Raw genomic sequence first — 22,593 nt, 5'->3', positions numbered from 1 at the left:
ATAATTAATAATTAAAGGCCTATGACCTTCCGTTAAATTTCTTTATTGCTAGCTAAGATCTTGCTGTAGCCTATTTAAATTTGCATAAATAATTTGTTTCCATGTCACAGCAAAAAATTGGCAATTTTGTTTACTTATTTTACCTATAATTATCTATATTTTTTTTAAAATCCTGAAATGTTGCAGTTTTGCCACTCACCACAGCATTACATTATGCAGACTGTCACATCTTCTCCAGGACCAGCAATTGCAACATCTGCTTCTGTCACTAAAAGTACCACCGTAGTCAAACTACAGGCGGCACTAGAGATGGATATGTCAGGACCAGAAGCTCTTGTTGGTGCAGGCTCTGTTCAGCAACTGAGTCTAGAGTGATTGGAACCTGTAGTACTGTCCAGTCTGGTACTATGGGTGTGTACGCTGTCCAGCATGAGTAATCAGCTCACTGCTTTGACCAATGGGACAGCACCACACCCTAATACTCCCTGCTTACTGCTGGAAGCTGCCAAATATAGTTTTACAAGCCATGGTTCACATCTCTTGTTCAGCAAGTTTAGGTTGTGTTATTCCTGTTTTGATGCCAGCTTCTTTCTTGACAATTCTTCTCCATTCCGCTTTTGTACCTTGTCTGCCATCCTGATTCTCACTCAGCTACGTGACTTCTCCTGCCATCTTGCACCACTGGTCAACAGCCTACTATGTAGCCCCAGCTCAGGAAACCCTGTGTAAGTTCAGGTTCCTCTACTGGGGTTAAAACATGAAGGCCAAGCCAACCTCTGGAATCTGGTAAACAAAGTGGCTATAGCTAAGTTAGTCCACGATAGCATTTTGTAGAGCTACCAGGCTACCACGAACAGTGCCCTCACTTTACTGCCTTTTCTGCTTAACACAGATGGAATAACCATCTGTATTATAAAGCTTAAGGCAAATAACATAGAAACTAGAGTATACCTACAACATTCTCTCGTAGAAGTCAAAAAGTCATCTTTAAATACGAGTTTCCTATATCCAAATGGCTGGCCTAAAACATAAATCTGAGCAGAGCAATAGCTCAGGCAAAATGACAGATAATCATGTATAAAAAATTAGAACCAACTATAATTAGAATATGAAAATAAAATAAAAAAAAATTAGAAAACAAGAATTCAATATTTGGTTCTACTTATTAAAGAAATCACAATCTATTTGAAACTGGGAGGTGATACAATTTCATTACTTTAAGGATGTGATACTCTCCCTTTAAAAAGAAAAGTTCTCAGACAACTTTCAGCTGGAAAAAAAACCAAGAAACCAAATGATACTCACCTACCTGCAACCACCTGGATCAAGCAAATGCTGATACAGGAAATAGAGACATTCCTCCACCACCAGGACTGTTATTGAATGTAGCAGTCAGATGACTTAAGCAGCACGTTATCAGATTTTTGAATCACAGGCCGCAGTGGTCCTGCCACGGGTGGATTAGTGATGTCTGCTCTTCCTGTCCTAGTGCAGACCATGAACCTTGATTGGCCTGTGCTGGATCCAGGCATGTGCCAGGTAGGTGAGAATCATTTATTTTTTTTATCATTTTATTTTTTTACAGCTCCAAGGTCCTGGTGAACTTTTCTTTTTGTCTACACAACCTCATTAGGTTTTGGAGGTTATACATTTGCTTGGCTTTTGAAATCAAGATTGACTAATTTGTGATTAACAGTATCACGTTGTTGTAGCATTTATTTATGTGCTTTTACCAGTTTTCTGAAGTAACTATTGAACCGTGTCCTTCTGAAGCCTCCAATTTCAAAGTTGATTTTAATCAATAGATCTTAGAATTATAATAAGTTATACAATTGGATGTGTTTAAAAAAAATGTTGCTGTTCTGAGATAATCCTATAAATGTGCCCCAGCTATGTACTGTGTAACGGCCGTGTCTGATCATACCTCATCTGCTGGGCATGGGAAGAAGTAATAAAGAATACAAACATTACAGCTTGGGATTGCAAATTATAATTTCTATGAGGGAAAAAATTTTTTAGAAACAAGAAGGGAAACATTTTTTTTTCTCATTTTTCTCAAAATGAGAATCAGTTATGATCCCATGCTGTGCTATCTATATGCTCTCTTTTACTTCCTCCCCGGTACAGAAGCTGTGGTATGATCAGTCAGACGTGGCCATTACACAGTATATAGCAGGACACATATGTAAATTATCTCAGCACAGGATTTTTTTTTTTAAACACATTCAAATGTATAAATTATTATAATTCTAAGATCTAATGATTAAAATCAACTTTGAAATTAACTTTGTTCATGGGAAACCCCTTTTAAGTGGTAAAGAACACCTGGCCTTATTCAGTAGCACGAGCTGAAACACAATGTATGCAACGCATACACATCGATGCTCCACATCGACACAGTATGCCAGTACTAGAAAATGCTTTTACACATGTTTAGAGGTTAACACAAAGTAAGAACACCACCATCTTAAATAAGTAATGGATTATTTGAAGGCACCACTATGTATAATAATACATTCGATGACATATATGTGATTCTTTTTCTGTGCAGATTTAGGAATCAAAATGATTATGAAGACTCTTGACCTCATTAGTGTTTCTTTTCCAACGGGATATATTATAATGAAATGTTTCCCAACTATTAATTATGTATTACATAGTAAGTATGTAAAGGTGACTCTATCCTGATGAACTTTATGAGTAAATCCAGACAACAAGTATGTTTAATGAAGTGATCTGTTGATATAAGAATATAGAAGATCTATATGCATAAAATACTGGGTAAAGAACAAATTACAAGGGCTGACTAAATTATTACACAAATGGAAAGTTCTTCTAATATGTTGGAATTAAATTTCATTCAGTAGGCGACTGTTATAATTACACTATGACATGAGAATCAACTGATAATTTCCCGTAGGTATCAAACACAAATGAAAAATAAGGAAAACCATTCACATTACATAAAAATCCTTAGGCATTTTGTATGTTTATTTATAACCATGAGATTTACAAATGTGTTGTACTGAAAAGAGTCATGTATTAGCAATCCATAAAGAAATCAGAGTTAGAATAATTAAAATGCTGTTATTGAAAAGTCAGGAAAATACCCAAAAATAGATAGGATTTCAAAATGAAAACAAGATTTTTTATCATACTTAGTTTTTTATTGTACACAGAGTTTTATTCGCTTCAGAAAAGACATTGGTCCCATCAAAATCCATTTCAGACTTTTAGATAACAAAAAAACCCTCCCTATTTCAACTTACAGAAGGGGTGTGTAATTGTAAGATCCATCTTGTGCAAATCAAAAATCCTAATAGTGCATTTTATAAGGCATTTATTATTTTTGGTATTGACGTTTATGGGAAATCATATTATGTGTTGCCATTTAGGAGTTTTTCTGTATTTCACTATTTCAATCTTATGGGTAGATGTGAACATCTTAGGATTTGGACTGCCAATGAATCAGGTTTAGCAGATTATTTGCAGTTTACGTAATCCAATGTTTTAAAGAATGCCAAAATATAATATAATTCTATTGTAATTCTGCATTATAGATATTGAAAATGGCATAATGTAATTTACAAACTGGAAAGTCAATGATGATTATAAATACGACCCACTTGTAATACAATGCCCATAACAGGGTTTTCTGACACTTTTCATCCTAAGCCAAATTCTACAACATAGTGATACAAAACTATTAATTTAATATTTGGAAAAGTGAAGAATGGCACAGAACCCAAGATTTTGTGAGGTTATTGGAGACGACCATAACAACCCTTTTACCACGTAGAGTTCATCAATAAAGAAGTATTGTTTGTTTTTTAATAAGTAGGTATTGTACTCTGCTGTATATAACCAGTGAAACATGGAACATGGGTACAATATACAATTTTATTGCTTTGCAAACACAACATATGGTTATACTTAATGTCTAGTGTGGGAGGTAAGGAATGCTGATTACCAAAGAATATTTCCAATACCTGGTGCTTAGAAGTGGGTGTCATTCCTGTACTCTCGCCATCTCCTCCTTCTTTACTAAGCCTTTTAGTGACATTAGACACCCAATTCAGTATGTCACCTGCTTTCTTTACATGCTCTTTCTTTTCCTCTTCCAATGATTTCTAGCAATAAATGCATGATGTAAAACACAAACATTATATATAAAAAAGCAAAATCTTACAGCAAAATATTTAAAAATACAATTTTGTTGGATACAGTTGATTTCATCTTGATATATAAGAATATTCTAAAAAACAAATATCATTTTAATACAAAATAAAAATTACTGGATCTAATAATCCTTGCAGCCTATTCACCCACTGTGTTTAATAAGATTCATAAATGGTTACTACACACCATTATTTTCATATTAGCTATATACATAATTAGATGATATTTATTAGACACAGTATGGTAAGAACATAAAAAAACATCAATATTTCTGTGATTTGGCGCCATATAATTCCTTGAGAAGCAATATCTTTTTCATGCACTTTCATGTATTACATAGCAACCTCTTTCATTGATTGGTATGAATACACCCCAAAGTACAATGTGTACCTTGAAAGGAAGACAAAAGTAAAAAACATCACAGCCCATAAACATATACTGCCTTTGCATTAGCTTGACCATCAGAGGTAAACAAAATGATAAGATAAAACTTGGCACAAATCTTCTTCACCACTTCATTAAGTGTGTTTCTCAATTCACTACGATTTTGCTTTTCATTAAAACATCTACTAAGACTCAGAGGTGCAATTTCTAAGCAGACATTTTGACTTAATCAAATCATTGACATTTACACTACTCTTACATTTAACTTTTGCAAATAATGTACATAGTGTATATAGACCATACAACTTTTGTGTACGGTATGCTAATTAATGTGTTTAAGAATTGGTTATATACCTTGTTACACCCTACCTAGGGGGTCAATGTAACAAGTCCAAGGTGCGTCAATAAGACTCCTACCAGAATAGCAGGATGGGGGTCAGGTGCAGAACTAACTCTTTCTCTCAGGTGAAGAAAAGCATTAATTTTAAACAATATAGATGTAAGATTAGGTGATTGGAAGGATATTAAGAAACGCAACAAATTCCGTGTTACCACAGCTGATAATCAGCATCATACATACCACATTATGTACAGAGGTAATGCAAAGAAAAACTAGATCCTCCATCATTATTAACCGGTACCCACTTCTTCACGATGAACATCCAGTATATTGCCCTGGGGATTACTCATTGTGGTGTATTCAATAGACGATGTAGTTGACTTTATTGGGAAGAAAAATAAAGACTAGGAATTCCGACATTTAGAGGAAGAGGAGCTTCCATCAAACGTAGTCCAGTATGACAATCATATACTGCCTTCTCCAGAGCTTCCTTGTAAGATAACTTCCTCCTGGTTTTAGGACAGGTAAGGTTTTTTACATATGACTTCTCATCCTTTAGTTTCGTTGCTGTGACAGCATCAACTATTCCTTTCTTGATTGCATCCTCCAAAGAAAGCCGGGAATGTGATCTAGGGTCTATCAATCCTCCAGTTAAGTACTGATACTCTAGGCATCTGGTACCAATTTCTTTGCTTAACATGTTCAAGTTCATAGCTTCCCCAGCAGATAAAATGGCCTTTGTTGTGGAATTGGTAACTCCAGTGTATGTCACCTCACAATGTTGAATTTGCTTAGCACAAACATCATCAACTAAGCCTTTATGTAAAGCATCTGACACATTATATTTTTTCCCATTTGAAGGGTCAATGATCCCTCCTGTACTAACCTGAGCCTCAAGACATCTAAACACTGTTATTCTGTCTGCCATGTTTCTTCTCAAAGCTTTAAAGACAGAGACCCTTTCATTGGTTTCATAAATCCAATAGCCTGCTATGGGACTATTAGGGTCCTTACTTGGTCTTGTTTTGGTTACTAATATGTCAGCTAGCTGAACGGCTGGAAACATCCCTTCCTTAAACTTAATAATTAGAGATCTGTCAATTTTACCTTGCAAAACAGCTTCTTCTAAAATAAACTGTCTTCCTGTCTTGCGATCAGTTAAGTGTACTTGTGATTTGCCCTCAGAGTCGAAAACTGTTGAGCTTTCCCACTGGCACTCACTTTGTGAAAGATCATTATATGTTTTCTTGTCAAGAAGACCTTTTTCAAATGCCTCATAACGGGTCATTTCTGTACCAGATCGAATGTCTACTGTGCATATTTTGTGACCTCTTTCTGCTGAAAAAGCTGTAATTTCTCTTTCACCAATTGGCAAAAGGAATGTTTTGCTATCTAAGTCAAGAACACACAATTGCAGTAAATCGGAATAATACATACTCTGCTTATTGGTGGGACAATGAAAGCCCTTCACATTGCTAGCTGGTTCATGCAAAAATTTCAATGTTGTATGATTTAACAAACCCTTTAGAACTGCCACTTCAGATGGTATTCGTATGCTTTTAACTGGGTCAATGACTCCACCAGTGGCAATCTGAGCTTCAAGAATCCTTTTCCCTTTCTGTCTTTCCAGTAGTCTAGCCTCAATGGCCTGGAAAACAGAGAGCCTTTTGCCAGAATGAATGTATCCTATGACAGCTTTTTCAGCTTCAAGGAGTTTTTCTTTAAATTCGTGGTCAGCAAATCCACAGCTGATGGCTTCCTCAACAGAATATTTTTTGCCTGTAGAAGGATCAATGATAAAACCTGTCACTACTTGTGCTTCTAAATACTCCAAAGCTAACCCTTTATCAATAATACCCTTTTTTGCAGCTAAACCAAAAGACAATCTTTCTCTGCTCGATTCAAGGTATAAACCTGCTATTGCAGTAGCTTTTGACAGGTATGTATCAAGTTCTTTCTGAACTTCTTGAACAGTTGTTTGACCTAACTCAAGCTGCTCCATTGTTTTGGCATCGAGTATTTTAGCTTCTATCATTTGTTTAGCAGACACATTTTTTCTGAGACCTTGGAACAGGAACCTATCATCAATGGAAGAACTGTCACTCAATGAAGTCTCAGAGCCTGCATAGTTTTTGTAACTGGAGGACATATAACCCATCTTCGGTAAATCTGCTCTCCTAAATCCTTCCAAAACATTACGTTCTTCAAAAACCTGATCTTCATTGTTAAGCAGGAATTCTTTTTCCTGTTTTACAGTTGTAACTTCAACAGTCAAATCATACTGCTTGCTCTTCACTATCTGTAAATAGGAATATTTAAAATAAAGGATTGATTGTTAGGGATTAAGCCTATATATAACTTCCAAACTAACAAAATATCTAAGTCAACATAGGAAAAACAGGTAAACGTTTTAAAATCATTAGTGTTAAACAGCAAAATGTAAAAAAGCAAGCCAGCACAGCCATGCATTTGCATATATTTACATAGTAATTTATGAAACCCCTACTAGGATATGTATCTGACGTAAACAATAACCAATATTACATATCATTGGGTCACTGGTACAATAACTGGTATACTAACTGCTAGACCCAGACTGACAATCTCTACTACTTTTCACATCCTGGAACAACCACACTGAGGTGCTATGGTGGGTTGCCAGATGACAAAATATTGCCCATCTCTGCACAAAAATATACATAAAAACTTTTTTTCTTTAATGGTCAGCTGGCAGACACACCACAGACTTTTCCTCCCATCTCTCCTCACACTACAGCTTTCTATAGCATGTAATTAGGCAGCAGAGACAATGAAACTGGTGGAGGATGCAAGATTTGCACTCTGCTGCACTTTTTGCTTGGTCAGGCAAGCATAGTAGTAAAGAGGCTGGCCACTACTTTGCTATTGATGACGTATTGACAGGATAGACCATTAATATCTGATTGGTGGGGGTGCAACATCCAGCACTTGCGCCGAAAAGCTGTTGCCAAGAGAGGCTTAAAGTTCTCAAATGCTGCCGGAGCACAGCAGTTCTGTAATATCTATAGTGGTCTGCAGTTTAGTACTGCAGGTCCACCCCTTATGTGAGTGAATAGGGTGTTGATCTCTATTACCCAGCCAGGGGCAATATTGATTTGATGGTGCCATGAATAAAAAAGTAGTAACCAACCCCTTTAGAGAAATAACATTTCTCAACACTTTTCCTTGCAAATAACAAAAAGGGAATGAGGACTCCATAATCTGTCTTTGAAAGGGGGATATCACTACTTAAAAAAATTCAAATTGTCCCTCCAGTGAGGAAGGTGACAAACTCTAACGCCACCTATTGGAAGTAGCAATCCTAAAAGTCAAAAGTGGCTTTTTAAACAAGCCTTTTCATAAGACTTAGGATTTAATGCCAGATCAGAATCCCAATTTGCAGACACGGTGTTTCGGGGTGATTGCTCCTCGTCAGTGCAAAGTGTGGGTGCTAGAGTTTGCTCCTTCCTCACTGGAGGGACAATCTGAATAATTCCCAGAGGGGCATTGCAGCTATAAGTCCCCTCACTGAAAGACAAACTGGTTTGTCAGGTCTCCATAAGGAAAATAGTCTTCCCCGTGGTCCCCACTACTTAAAAAGGCACAGAGGAGGCACTAATACTTTGTATATGTACAAAGAGAATTTTTACTGTATTTAAAATAAGTGTATTATTTGGGGTGGGGGGCAATATTAAGTTTTGTGAGGGCACAAACGGGATTGTTACCGTGCAAACACAAAGAGGGCACAAAATTGGTATGATTGTTATGTAATATAATATTTAATATACCATATTTTCCAGATTAAAAGACACAATTAACCCCCCCCCCCAAAAAAAAAAACAAAATCTGGGGGGAAAATGGGGGTGCGTCTTATAATTCGGATATGGCTTACCAAAGCGGTGGTGGTGGAGCAGGGTCACAGGAGGCAGGATCGGCGAAACTGAGGGTTTGGAGGATGGGTGTCACTGCAGTGGAGTGGCTCACCAGGGTCCGAGGATGGAAAGTCGGCGATGCGACAGGCACTATTGATCTGACAGCGGGCTGCAGGCTCCATTGAATCGCCCGTGATTGACGCGATGGACTTCAAGAAAATAGCTGTGGAGTGCTATCTGCGCACAGCCTTTTTCTTGAAGTAAATCTCGTCAACTGCGGGCAATTCAATGGAGCCCGCAGTCTGACACCCCTGAGCCCGCAATATCGTCAACCCTCCGTTCAATGACCCTCCTGAACCTCGAAACCCCCTCCACAGAACCCGCAGCATCGCCAAACCTGCCTCTTGTGACCTTCCTGAACCACTCCAACACCGCCACTTTCCCCTGATGAGATATTATAAGACGCACTAGGATTATAACACGGACCCTCATTTTAACATTAAAAATTATTTTTTCCAATTTTCCTCCTCTAAATTTGGGGTGCGTCTTATAATCCAATGCATCTTATAAAGCGAAAAATACGGTAATATTCACTTATATTACACTATTATTGTGAAATACAAAGTAGGCACAATTTTATAATGGGCAAAACAACAGAATTCTTACAGTGTGGGGAGATTCTAGGTGGAACAACAAAGAGGGAGCTAGTGTTGTGTCGGGCACAAAGGTGGTCGCTACTATTGTGTAGGGGACACCAAAAAGGACATTGCATGTAGCAGCAATATGGGAAATTTGTATACAGAAACAACTAATGGTTTGAAGAAGACTTCAAGGTTTTGTGCTCAAGATAAAGAAAAAAAGATAGAGTGTAAAGGCCGCTTTACACGCAACGACATATCTGACGATATGTCGTCGAGGGTCACGGAATTCGTGACGCACATCCGGCATCGCTAGCGACGTCGTTGCGTGTGACACCTACGAACGACCACCAACGATCACAAATACTCACCTAATCGTTGATACGTCGGTCATTTTCAAAATATCGTTGCTGGACGCAGGTTGTTCGTCTTTCCTGAGGCAGCACACATCGCTACGTGTGACACCCCGGGAACGACGAACAACAGCGTTCCTGCATCCTCCGGCAGTGAGGGGGGCGTGTTGTTAATGTGGCTGGTCTCCGCCCCTCTGCTTCTATTGGTGGCCCGCTGTGTGACGTCTCTGTGACGGCGCACGAACCTCCCCCTTAAAAAAGAGGTTGTTTGCCGCCCACAGTGACGTCGCTAGGAAGGTAAGTATGTTTGACCCGTCCTAGCGATATTGATCGCCACGGGCAGCGATTTGCCCGTGACGCACAAACGACGGGGGTGGGTGTGATTGCTAGTGATGTCGCTGCGTGTAAAGCAGCCTTTAGAAAAGAAAATGTCACCTGTGGATCTTTGGATTTAACTATACTGTAAGGCCGGCGTCACACGGGACGATATATCGGGCGATGGCATGAGCGATCGCACCCGCCCCCGGCGTTTGTGCGTCACGGGCAATTAGTTGCCCGTGGCGCACAAAGTCGTTAACCCCCATGACACATACTTACCTCCCGGACGACGTCGCTGTGGGCGGCGAACATCCTCTTCCTGAAGGGGGAGGGATGTTTGGCGTCACAGCGACGTCACACAGCAGCCGGCCAATAGAAGCGGAGGTGCAGAGATGAGTGGGACGTAACATCCCGCCGACCTCCTTCCTTCCGCATTGCCGGCGGGATGCAGGTAAGCTTTGTTCGTCGTTCCTGGGGTGTCACACGGAGCGATGTGTGCTGCCTCAGGAACGATGAACAACCGGAGCACAGAAGGAGGACCGACATTTTGAAAATGAACGACGTGTCAACGAGCAACGATAAGGTGAGTATTTTTGCTCATTGACAGTCGTTCGTAGCTGTCACATGCTACGGTATGTTTAACGATGCCGGATGTGCGTCATGGGATCCGTGACCCCGACGACATATTGCCTGATATATCATAGCGTGTGACGCTGGCCTAACTTACTGAGTAGAACTGGCATCTTAGTAGTGTCTAGAAACATCATTATTTAGAGGTATGCTGCTAACTTATAGCTGAGCCATCAGCTTTTACTTTTAACCCCACTCATACACATGCATGCTCAGCTAAGCATGCATGTGTTACTGACATTTTTGATACAGCCCCATACAAACTAGTCATCAAACTCTGCTGAAACTGACAGGGTTGACCAATCTCCATCAAATTTGTTATAAAAGTGGTTATAAAAGTTGTAGGTGGGGAGTGGAAATAAATATAGTTGTTGTGCTCCTTATCTTTTAAGACTCTAGAAATAGCCCATACAAAATCCAACCCTAACAGAAGGGCTCGGGAGACAGAAAAAATGCTGAAATGAATGGAAACAGTACTCAAATGGAATGGCAACAGCATGAGGAAGATACCTGGATGCATCTCTGACTCCCAGATTGCTGCTCGGAATTAAATAAATAAATAAAACCAGCCAAGATAAAGCAGACACCTGGGGGCTGATATTATCAGGCTGAAAAGGTTCATGGTTATTTGTCCCTTCCCAGTCTAGAAATACCAGCCCGCATCCAAGCCAAAATTGGTGCATCACATTAGGTGCATTAATTCTGTCGCTTTTCCCAGCTCTTCTCAACTGCCCCAGTGCGATGGCAATGGGGTTAATATTTCTGGGGATTCATATCAGTTGTGAAATGTCAGCTGGCATCAAGCCAAGGGGTGTCAAATAGACACCCATATTACTATCCCAGTAATCAAAAAAAGCACACACTAAAGAAATTTTATTTGAATAAAAACTACCCCACATTAGCAATCTCTAATTCACCAAATTATTAACAAAAAAGTTCTCACAAAGTTTCATTGTAGTTTGCGATCCCCAAATGTCGCTCCAGCGCCTATGAATAACAGTAAAGTATAGCTATTCACAGGAGCCCGGTAGCAATGACAACTCTCCTCAGAGCCATCAGCTCAATGCTGTGCTCAGCGAGACCCAGCGACGCGGAAGACAGTTGTTGTTACTACCCAGCGCCTGTGAAGACAGTTGTTGTTACGACCAAGGGCCTGTGAAGACATTTGTTGTTACTACCCAGCGCCTGTGAATAGCTGTATTCTACTGCTATTCACAGGTGCCAGGCCTGTATTTGTAGATTGTGGACTGTGACAGGGGAGTTTCGTGGTAACATTTCTGATAAGAAATTGGTGAAATAGGGACAGTGGAATGGAGTCTGTATTCAAATTAACTATTTTTTCCTGCGTGTTTTTTTTGGGGGGATTACTGGGTTAGTAATGGGTTTTAGACACCTCTACATTACTAACCCTTGGACTTGATGCCAGCTGACATCAACCCCCCAAAATATTACTCCGATTGCCACTGCACCAGGGCAATCAGAAAGAGCAGGGCAAAGCCCCAGAATTGGTGCATCTAATGGATGGGCCAATTCTGGGGTGGCTGTAAGCTGGGGTTTTTTTTAAGGCTGGGAAGGGCCAAATAACCATGGGCATTCCTAACCTGATAATATTAGCCCTCAACTGTCTGCTTTATCCTGGCTAGTTATAAAAACTAGGGGGGACCCCACGTTTTTTTTTTGTTTTGTTTTTTCATTTATTTATTATCAAGTACAGTAAACTACAAACACAAGGCACTAATTATCTGACAGATATCTATGCTTCTTGTGTGTGTAGTTTACTGTACTGAATGAATGAATGAATGAATCAATGAATGAATGAATGAAAAAACAACCAGCCAATGTAAAGCAGACAGCTACGGGCTGGTATTAACAGGCTAGGAAGGGACAAATAACCATGGGCCTTCCCAGACTGATAATACCAGCCCACAGCTGTCTGCGTTACCTTGGCTGGATATCAAAAAACGGGCAGAGCCCCACGTAATTTTTATGTTTTTTTAATTATTTATTAGGTTAAACAAGGTTAAAAACACCCTTAAATGCCACATGAAAGGCATTGCATGGTGCAAGTGTACAAATCGTAATTTAAGCTCTCTCTCCTAGATCAACTATCCTTGAACTGCTTCCAGAGGACAGTGTGCTAAGAATCGTGCCCCAGGGTCTTATATAAGACCCAATGAGAAGATGATCACAGTAATGCCAGTACCCAACATGGTGACGCCATTACCATATATGGAAGGCAATCCTCACGTTTACTGGCTGCCTAACAGTCGCAAAACAAAAGGGGCAGGTTCTTGAGACAGGCGATAGAGCCCCTGCGATATTCGGCCAAGTAACAAGAGTATCCGAACACTTTGATTCGAATATAGCTTACCACAAGATATGGCTGATCTGAAGCATAGAGAATTTATTTACAGAGGACCTGTCATCAGATCAAAAATGTCCAGTTTTTGCTTTAAATGTATTCATACTGCTCCCTTGAATATTCAGCTTTTTTCTTTGTTTTTCAAATACACTATACAGTTCCAAAGAGATGGGCCTTTTCATTTAGTAAGCACAATATGCTAATTTTTATGGTTTTTATTGACAAGAGTCTTTATCAAGGGGGCATTGTTCTCTTTATTCTCATAAGGCGTTTCTTTAGGCTGCCCTGCATAATTTTTTTGTGAGCAATGTCCCCTAAGACACACGGCATAAAAATCGGAGCGAGTGGGATGCGATAAAACATCGCATTCCACTCGGACCAATATTAGCCTATGTTCCAGCACCCATGAGCGATTATTTTCTCAGCCTTAATCGGACCGAGAAAACAATCCTCTTTATCAAATTAGCAGCTAGAATGCCAAAGGTCTGCAAAGCTGTAATTGCTGCAAAGGGAGCATTCTTTGACGAAAGCAAAGTTTGAAGGAGAAAATTATTATTTCAAATAAAAATCATTATTTGTAACCTAGTCAATGTCTGGACTATATTTTTTATTCATTATGCAACTCACTTGGTAAATAAAAGTATGAATTTTCATGGAAAAGACAAAATTGTCTGGGTGACCCCAAACTTTTGAACTGTAGTGTATTTCTGTTGATGGTGTGGTTTACAGATATAAAGAAATGGTTAAAGCATGACCAAGTAAAGAATGTCGCATGCAATGCACGTTGTTATTTTTCTGAGGGAGGTTTGCAATATTATATGTGGGATGGTGGGGTTTGAGTGCTAGACATGCTTTTTACTCTTAGTTCTTTACTGCCTATGCATGCAAAATAAAAAAAATCACCACGTTAAAGAAGCTTGATGTAAGCCTACAAGCTGGCAAAGCATGTCAAGTGACTGTTGCATAGCAAATTAGCGAGGAGGAAACACAAAAAATACCTCCATAGGTTGATCAAATTTTCCTAGCTCTTTTCCAATTTTCTCCTCTTCAATTCTTAAAGTTTGAAAGGCATTCTGTAAACTTTTATCCTTCATAGTCTCTAGGTCTGACAGTTGTTTGTAAGCATTCATGTTATCAATTGATATTTGAAGCTCTGTACTGGTTTGTGTAACATACTCTGTGAATGGCTTGCTCTTGTCTCCAACATCGAGGGATTGCTTTATCCTGGAGAGTTGTAGCTGGAGTTCCTTCTGCACACTGTCATCGTAACCATCCAGGTGTTTTTTTTCATCAATGAGTGTAGAGTTGAAAACAGGAACACTGACATCAAGATGACCATCTAGCTTTCGTCTCATTATTGGAGAAGATTTGGTCCTTTGATTAAGCCCATCAAAATCTTGTTGAGATCCTGCTGTGGAGATAACATAGCTGTTTCCTTTTGTTTCATATTCATTTTTTTGAAAAGGGCTTCTTATACTATTATTTTGTTGAATCTCGGTTTGCAGATATCTTAATTGATTTATGTGGTCTTGTCTTTGCAGGTCGACTTTTTGTTTAAGACTATCAACAGCACGTTTTTGAACCTCTAGTTCTTCCTCCATTTTTCGACATTTCTGACCACTTTCGAGACCAGATTTTTTCTCCAAGTTCAACTGTTCTTGACATCTCTGTAATCTCTCTTGAAGGTCTGTAAATTCTATTTTCATCAACTTAAGCTTCTCTTCCAGCATTGCCCTCTCTTGTTTCAGACTAACAACTTCAAGCCTCATGTTCGAATAATTATTTTCAGTACTTAAACTAGATTCCACTGACTTCTCCAGCTTTTTCCTGAATTCTTCTGCTGAATGTTTGTATTTTGCAGATTCTTCTTGGTACAACATAAGCTTTTTCTGTGCTAGCTGTTCATCCACTGTCTTCTTGTGAAGATCATCCTGTGCTTTCTTGACTTTTATATTGATGTCCTGAAGTTGTGTCTGGTGCTGTTGTAGCTTCTGATCCACTATGCGCTTTTCCATAGTTAAATTGTTTAATTCAGATTTCAGATTTCGTATCTCCTTTTCAGAATTCAGTATTATTAAGGTTTGCTTATCACATTTTTGTCTGATTTCATTTAGAGAATTTTTCGATTTTGTTAATTCTTCTTCCATCCTTTTCACCATATTTTGAGTTTCATACTCTCCCTTAGACTGTTTTTGCAGTTGTTCACTTGTAACTCTAATTTGTTCCTTGGTACTTTCAAGTTGTGTTTTTACTGTATCAAAATTTTTCTGCAAATTATTTCTTTCCATGGTTGTCTTCTCACACTCAGATTTTACCTTCCTCAACATCATCTCTGTCTCACTGTGTGACTTCGTAAGATCATCTAACTTTATTTTCAGTGTATTTGACCACTGAGTGCTTTTTGTTAACTCATCTTGTAGCTTTATATTTTTTTGATGATCCTCCTTCTGTGCCCTAGCAGCTTGATGAAGCTCATCTTGCATTTTCTTGAGTTGCTCGCGCAAATTGTCAACTTCTCCACTTCTAGATTGGGATCTCTGTTCAAATACAATCTTTTCTTGCTGTAAATTACTTACTTGTGAATTTAACATTTTCAAACTGCTCTCAGCTTTTGCATTTACACGGGTAAGATCCTCAAATCGTTTTCGAAATTCATCTACATCTTGTTTCTTTCTAGTTAAATCTTCATCCAGGAAAGATAATTTTTGAAGGCTATTCCTTTCAGACATTTCTTTCTGTCTCAGTTCTTCTTGGCAAGCTTTTAGCTTTTCTCTGACATCATCATAGTCAGCTTTTTGCATCTTAAGTTTATGCTCCAGGGCCACTTTATCTTGTTGCAACATCTTTAATTCCTCCTCAAAACTCATTCGAATCTTTTTGAGATCACTAGCCTCTTGCATCACTTCTTCTGCCTTATCCTGGCTATGATAGAGCTTTCTTTCCACATCTCTAATTTGCAACACGTAGTTCTGTTCTAATTGGTGTTTCTGTTCTACTTCTATTTTAAGCTGTTGCAACATACTATGTGCATCATCTAACTGATTTCTTAGCAGGCGGTTCTTCTCATCTGCAGATGCCTTTTGTATTTGTAATGTATTTAGTTCTGCTTTATACTGTTTCATCTCATTCTCTGCTTTTTTGTGAACCAGTGTAAGTTCATCGAGCTGCTGTCTAAGGGTTTCTGCTTTTTTAACATACTGTTCCATCTGAGCCCCTCTCTTCTCTGATTCAATCACATAATGAACCTCTTGCATGGATCGTGCAGGAATCACCATCTCCTTAGCAGAAGAATAACTGTATAACGAATCTGAATATTGTCTTTTTGTTTCATAATCCATTTTTTCTTCTACCATCTTTTTCTGGAATACAAGGTCACTTTCAAGGTGTTTTATCTGTCTCAAGTGTTCTTCCTCTATCTCAGCTTTCCGTTTGAGTTCACCCATTAGACTGATTTTTTTATTTTCCAGATCATGAAGATCAATTTCCTTTCTCTTCAAGTGGTCCTCCAGCTTCCTTCTTGCTGTAGTGCTTTCCTCTATTTGGGTCTTAAATGCTCTAAGTTTGTCCTCTACAGCATCCCGTTTGGATTCTGCTTGTCGCGTAATTTGACGGACATGTTCTAGCTGCTGCTCAGCTGCCGTTTTCAATTTGACTGTAGTTTCCAGCTCTAAACGGAACTGCTGCACCTCATATTCAGCCTTTGTTTTTTGCATTGTTAATTCTTCCACTGTCTTTTGGTGTTTTTTAATCTCCATCTCAGCAGTAGACTTAACTTTGGGCAATTCTTGCTCCAGTAGATACTTTTGCTTTTTCACATCTTCCAGTGTGAACTCAAGCTCTTGAATTCTTTTCAAGAGCTTCTTGTTTTCCTCTGCACTAGCTTTTTGCTGTTCTGCTAATTCTGGGTAAGCAGACATGGAAGAACGCTCTGAGTACATCAGAGTCTACGATAAAATAAAAAGAAACATTTTCAGCAAAAGCGCAGTGCAGTACTTATTCTCAAAAAAAAAATCTAATAATAATATAATAGTATAAAATATAGCTATACAGGCTATTGACAATATTTGATCAGATTTTATGAAATGTGAAAATAATTTAATACAGAAAAATTACATTATTTTATGACATTACTTGTGTTCACAGAACTAATGTATACCTAAAGGACCCAATTTATCAAATAGTTTTGGCCACAATTCTGGAAAAATATTTAAAAAGTCACAACATTTTTGAAGAATTTGTAGTTGAGCAAAAATGTTGCAACTTTTGGAATTTTGACGCCAGTCCTGGCCAGCTTTTCAAAAATGGGCGATCCTTCACAGGGGAATGGGGTGGCTGAGTGTATCTGGTAATGCCATTATAATTTCCACCACAAAAGTGGCGTAAATTATGAAGGAAATATACTCCAGTCCTGCTTTAGTGTATATTCCTTGCAGTGATACAAAGCAGCTAAAAAGTGTGTCACATTCCTTAAGAGGTGCATGCCTTTTAATGAAGTTGGTGCATTTTCCACCAGCATACTCATCATTAAAATTGGTGTATAAAATGGTAGTCTTGAAGTGGAGCCAAAGTGTCACTTTAAGGATTGGTGCACGTGACCAATTTATCTCCATCTGAAAAAAATGGTCTGATTATGCTGATCAGACACTGATCACAGTTTGATTAGATTTTGACCAAAGTGGGATCTGTTCTTCGGAGGAAAAAAATTACTTTCTTCACCTTCTCCATTCAGTCAGTCCTATTTGGACTGACTGGAGAATGTGGGCAAACGTTTTTTTTTCTTATTGTGTTCTGAGTGCTATCCGATGTTTTCCATGGACCTATACATGTGCACTGCCAATTTTGATCTGACACTAGGAACAAAATTGGATATGTCACTGATATTTTGCTCAGACCTCTAGGTCCAAAGAAAAAAAATGGACATGTGCAGAGAAGCATATAATAACATTGGAATAACATATCCATCACAAACATAAATAGCACTTGTCCGATTTAAATGGTGAATGCACAAACCCTTATAATGATATTCTGCCCAATCCCATAACAGATATTCAGAAATACATGTCACCCACCAGATGATACAGTTACTAAGGCAAGAGGAGTCTTGTGGGCTGATTCCACTGACGGCCAAATGAAACTCATTGGGCATCATAAAGTTGCCTTGGCAAGAGTACTGGCCAGCATACTGGTCACATATCTCCATGAAAGGGTGGGAGATCACAAGTGGTACAGCATAGTAAAGTAACATAATATTAAACATATTAAATGGATACCTAAAATTACTTACCAATTTTAGCCAATTAAAAGATAAAGATTCAACCCCTTTGTCTTGTCAGTGAAGTATCAGGAGAGTAATGAGAAGCCAAACACCAAAGTCCACAGAAGCATAATACATACTGTGCAGTGAACAAGATATCTGCAGGATGTTCAAGCCAATATTGGCAGCTAAAAGAAAAGCCCAGCTTGTGCATAACAACATAAACCATGCAAACCAACATACAGACAGAAAACATAACAGAGAGCATGAGTAACTCTATAGGTCGTATGTTAAAGCTAATGCAAAGGCAGGATGTTTATTACCCTACATATAATAATGACACCTTATCAGAAGACACTCATCTTATACACCTACTATAAAAGAAAAAACACAAGATCAGTATTGGTCGAATTATCTGTCAGACATCTAAAAGAAAAATAGAACTGGAAATAAAAATAATGAAAATATGTTCTTGTATTCTGCGGGGTCTCAAATGTTAGAATAAAGTGGCTTGGATATATATTTACTAAGCAGTAGAAATATAAAGCTCGAATAGGGAAAAGTCTTTCCAATTGAGTCTATAGATTCCTATGCATCTGATCTGTATCAGGCCTCATTATGGGAATAAATTGCAACAACTGATGTTGATTATAGATTTAATTGTTCTGTGTTGAGTGCTATTTTGGCAAAACTATGTTGGTACTTATAATACTTGTAATTACTATCATGCATTGAAACACATTACTTTCTTAAAACCTTATTGCAGATTATTCTGTAAGTTATCGCTATGTGTAAAACTATTTGCTTTATTGACATCAGTCATTGTCTTTTACCTAGAAACAACTAACTGTTAGTAGGAATACACAATGCATAGTAACCCGCCACCAAAATAAAGCCGAGAGGTCAGAAAAACAAACTGAAGATGAGAAATACTTCCCTCACTGACGGTACACAGTATAAGAGAAACAACTGTAATTAAATGTGGACTTATGAGATTCAACTGTATATTTACCTCCTCTTCTTCCATTCTCTTCAAAGTGTCTCCAGAGAATTTCACAAACTGGTTTATTAAAGTCATCAAGGCAGAGTAACGGGTCCTTAGATCCATGTACTACAGATAAAAGAGAAGAGAGAATCACAACATGTTGCAATAAAAGAACACCAAAATATGTTTTACGTATAAAAGTATGAATTATACTTATAACACACCTTATGGTAATGTGCAAACAGTACACTTAATGCATTTCTAGACCTTCATAAGGAATAAATCCCCACTGTCCTATACTCCCTAAGGAAGAAGACAAAAACTCCAGTTCCACCTACTAGAGGAGTTTCTGTTTGGGCTTCTTTTCCTCAGTTCTAAAGTCAATGTTGACTTGAGGATTGATACCACCAATAGGTGGCACTGAAGTTCAAATTCTCCACCCTGAAGAGGTTATTTACATATTTAAAGTCCCAGAAGAGCATTGCATGGCCTATAAGTGTCCCTTCACCGACTTGGCTCCCTCCACAAACAGAAACTTTACCCCTTAGGAACCCTACAACCTACAAAGAACTACAACACTTTTACATAGAAAATATCTTTATTAAGAGAATATGTATATAAAACAAGATAAAAATGCACAGCAATACAATGACATGAGGATAGGAGACAGATTTTTCTCTGATTGAAATCACATGGTGGCCAGCAATAATAAATATATATTTCCTAGTCAGATGAAGTGTAAACAAAATCCCCTCTGAAAATTACTTTCAGGAATTTATTTCAAAAAATTCATCCGACTGAATAAAATTGAATACTTTGGCCAAACATACAATGAAAAAGTCTCAAAAGCTGAACCCAAAGTCTGTACACCCTGTACAGCAAATGGATGGCAAGAAGAAATCAGGACAGTATGTCTATAGCAAGAGTGACAGATGTGACACTGCACGGACTGTAGAAATGCATGAACATTTAGTAGTGTAATGGGGAATGTCAGGAGTCAGTCGCACTTGCCTGTGACTATCTATTTTGTGTGTTGCGGCATGTCAGGACTCTCATTTCTTGTTATTATTACCCCATATTCCATTCATTTGGTTATGGCATTACCTATTTATAAATGGCATTGACTCCTGACATTCCCCATTACACTACTAAATGTTCATGCATTTCTACAGTCCGTGCAGTGTCACATCTGTCACTCTTGCTATAGACATACTGTCCTGATTTCTTCTTGCCATCCATTTGCTGTACAGGGTGTACAGACTTTGGGTTCAGCTTTTGAGACTTTTTCATTGTATATTTGGCCAAAGTATTCAATTTTATTCAGTCGGATGAATTTTTTGAAATAAACTTCTGAAAGTAATTTTCAGAGGGGATTTTGTTTACACTTCATCTGACTAGGAAATATATATTTATTATTGCTGGCCACCATGTGATTTCAATCAGAGAAAAAGCTGTCTCCTATCCTCATGTCATTGTATTGCTGTGCATTTTTATCTTGTTTTATATACATATTCTCTTAATAAAGATATTTTCTATGTAAAAGTGTTGTAGTTCTTTGTAGGTTGTATGATTCACTGTGAACTACATGAGTGTGTGTGATCACATTGGCTCTTTTTTTGAGTAGTGATCAAATTCTTAGGTTTACCCTTAGGAACCCTACAAACCCTAAATAATATTTAACTCACCTCTTGAATAACAATATCAGATGAGCTCTGGAAGCGTCTGCGTTTCATTGGAGATTTTTGATGAGAGTCTACTAGTGCTCTGTATGTCATCAGCTGGAGCTCATAGTCCTTTAAAAAAAAATAAAGAAAGTTAACCTACATGTTTTTATTTTGTCATATTTGTTAGATTCATGCTGTATCCATGCGGCCATGTTTTGGTTGGCTTTGTATGATGCATACCTGTTCTTTACTATTCTGGACCTTGATACAGATGTGCCCCTGATTACCTTTGCCATAAACTGAAACCCACACAACATTACGTGTTGCGTGAGATTACTAGGTTTAGTTAAAACATAATTTCATTACATGTTTATGCTGATCTGTGGGTGTAAGTTGTATGTCACTATGCTGAATGGAATGAACACATCTGTATGTTTCTGATTTCATATGAGGGTGTCTGTGTCAAGGCTCGACTCTGGGGCTCAGTCCAGTGACCTCTGGTTGTGTGTTCAGCTTCTTTTTCTGTTGGACCACAGCCTGTTTTGTCTCGGTAAAATTGCTGGTAGTTCTCTTGTCTTTCCTTTCCTTTATGTTTTATTTCTATTCAGGTGTGCTCACTTCTCATTTTGTTTGCCCTATCACATCTTAGGAGTGGCTATTTATACTCACCATGCACATGTCTTCAGTGCTCACTATACTTCAAAGTTGATGGATATTTGAAGTCCCAGCTCCTCAGTTTAGGATCATCTTGCTGAGTAATCGCTTTTGCTTTCCCCTGCGGATTTTTTTTGTGTGTTTCCCTTACAGTATTCTCACATTCTATTTTAGGATTTGGAGGGGTTCCACTTATTTCATAAGTCTTTTGGGGTTCTTTTAGTTTCCTCAGTCTTCCCAGTATAACTGTGTGAACACGACTTTAGCCCTGTGTCTCACTCTCTGCCTGTGTACACTTCTTTTATGTTTATTTGTGTATTGTGCACAGTTCAGGTCACTCAAGGTCAGGAGTCGTGGAGTGGAAATGCTATTGCGCAACTTTAGGGTGCCAACCTCTGCAATCAGGCAGGAACAAAACATAGTCAGGATTAGGGTTCTCCTAATCTGTATAGGGTCCTGTGGTTTACATTTCATCTAGCCTGGTTGGTTCGTGTACATGTGAATGGAAGCGCTTAGTCGTAACAGTTTAGAACACAAAGCTGTTCTCCCATATAAGCCATACTCCTTTGGAAGAATGTTATCCTTATTTGACACCCGACCTAGTAATTTACGGCAGCACATAGACCCTGCAGCTGTACAATTTGGCACTCAATGTGTTGTGTAATACACTTATGCAACTAGCTCAGCAGAAGGTCCAGGATAGTTTATTAATAAGCTTAGATTAAATGATTTGGGCATCAATTTACATACATTCGCTGTGTACAAAAAACATTTGGATGAAGACCAAAAATAAAAAATAATGTATGGTACCTTAATGGCCAAAGAATATTGTTCTGAATACTTCTGGCACTCATCCATTTTGCTTTGCTTCATCTCAATTTCAGAAATTAAATTCTAGAATAAAAAAAAGAACATTATTGAGTAAGTATACATTATTCTGAA

At 38.3% G+C, this 22,593-nt stretch overlaps 1 protein-coding gene across 24 annotated transcripts in view; it reads right to left on the bottom strand.

Moving 5' to 3' along the window:
- Window positions 1-22,593, bottom strand: part of DST (dystonin) — an 879,552-nt gene that overhangs the window by 335,708 nt on the left and 521,251 nt on the right. For 21 of the 24 annotated variants that reach the window (XM_075340270.1, XM_075340271.1, XM_075340278.1 and 18 more), the window contains 4 exons: window positions 22,462-22,545; window positions 21,019-21,126; window positions 19,361-19,459; window positions 3,990-4,130 (listed from right to left, as the gene is read on the bottom strand). In XM_075340270.1, coding sequence (XP_075196385.1) covers window positions 3,990-4,130; window positions 19,361-19,459; window positions 21,019-21,126; window positions 22,462-22,545 — 432 coding nt within the window. Of the gene's footprint in view, window positions 1-3,989; window positions 7,203-14,092; window positions 17,039-19,360; window positions 19,460-21,018; window positions 21,127-22,461; window positions 22,546-22,593 lie in introns of those variants that run through there. The other 3 variants (XM_075340287.1, XM_075340288.1, XM_075340295.1) reach the window with 1 other exon arrangement.

The sequence above is a fragment of the Anomaloglossus baeobatrachus genome, chromosome 3 (assembly GCF_048569485.1).
Source record: "Anomaloglossus baeobatrachus isolate aAnoBae1 chromosome 3, aAnoBae1.hap1, whole genome shotgun sequence".
NCBI classification, from domain to species: Eukaryota; Metazoa; Chordata; class Amphibia; order Anura; family Aromobatidae; genus Anomaloglossus; species Anomaloglossus baeobatrachus.
This window is presented reverse-complemented; position numbering and strand designations above follow the sequence as displayed.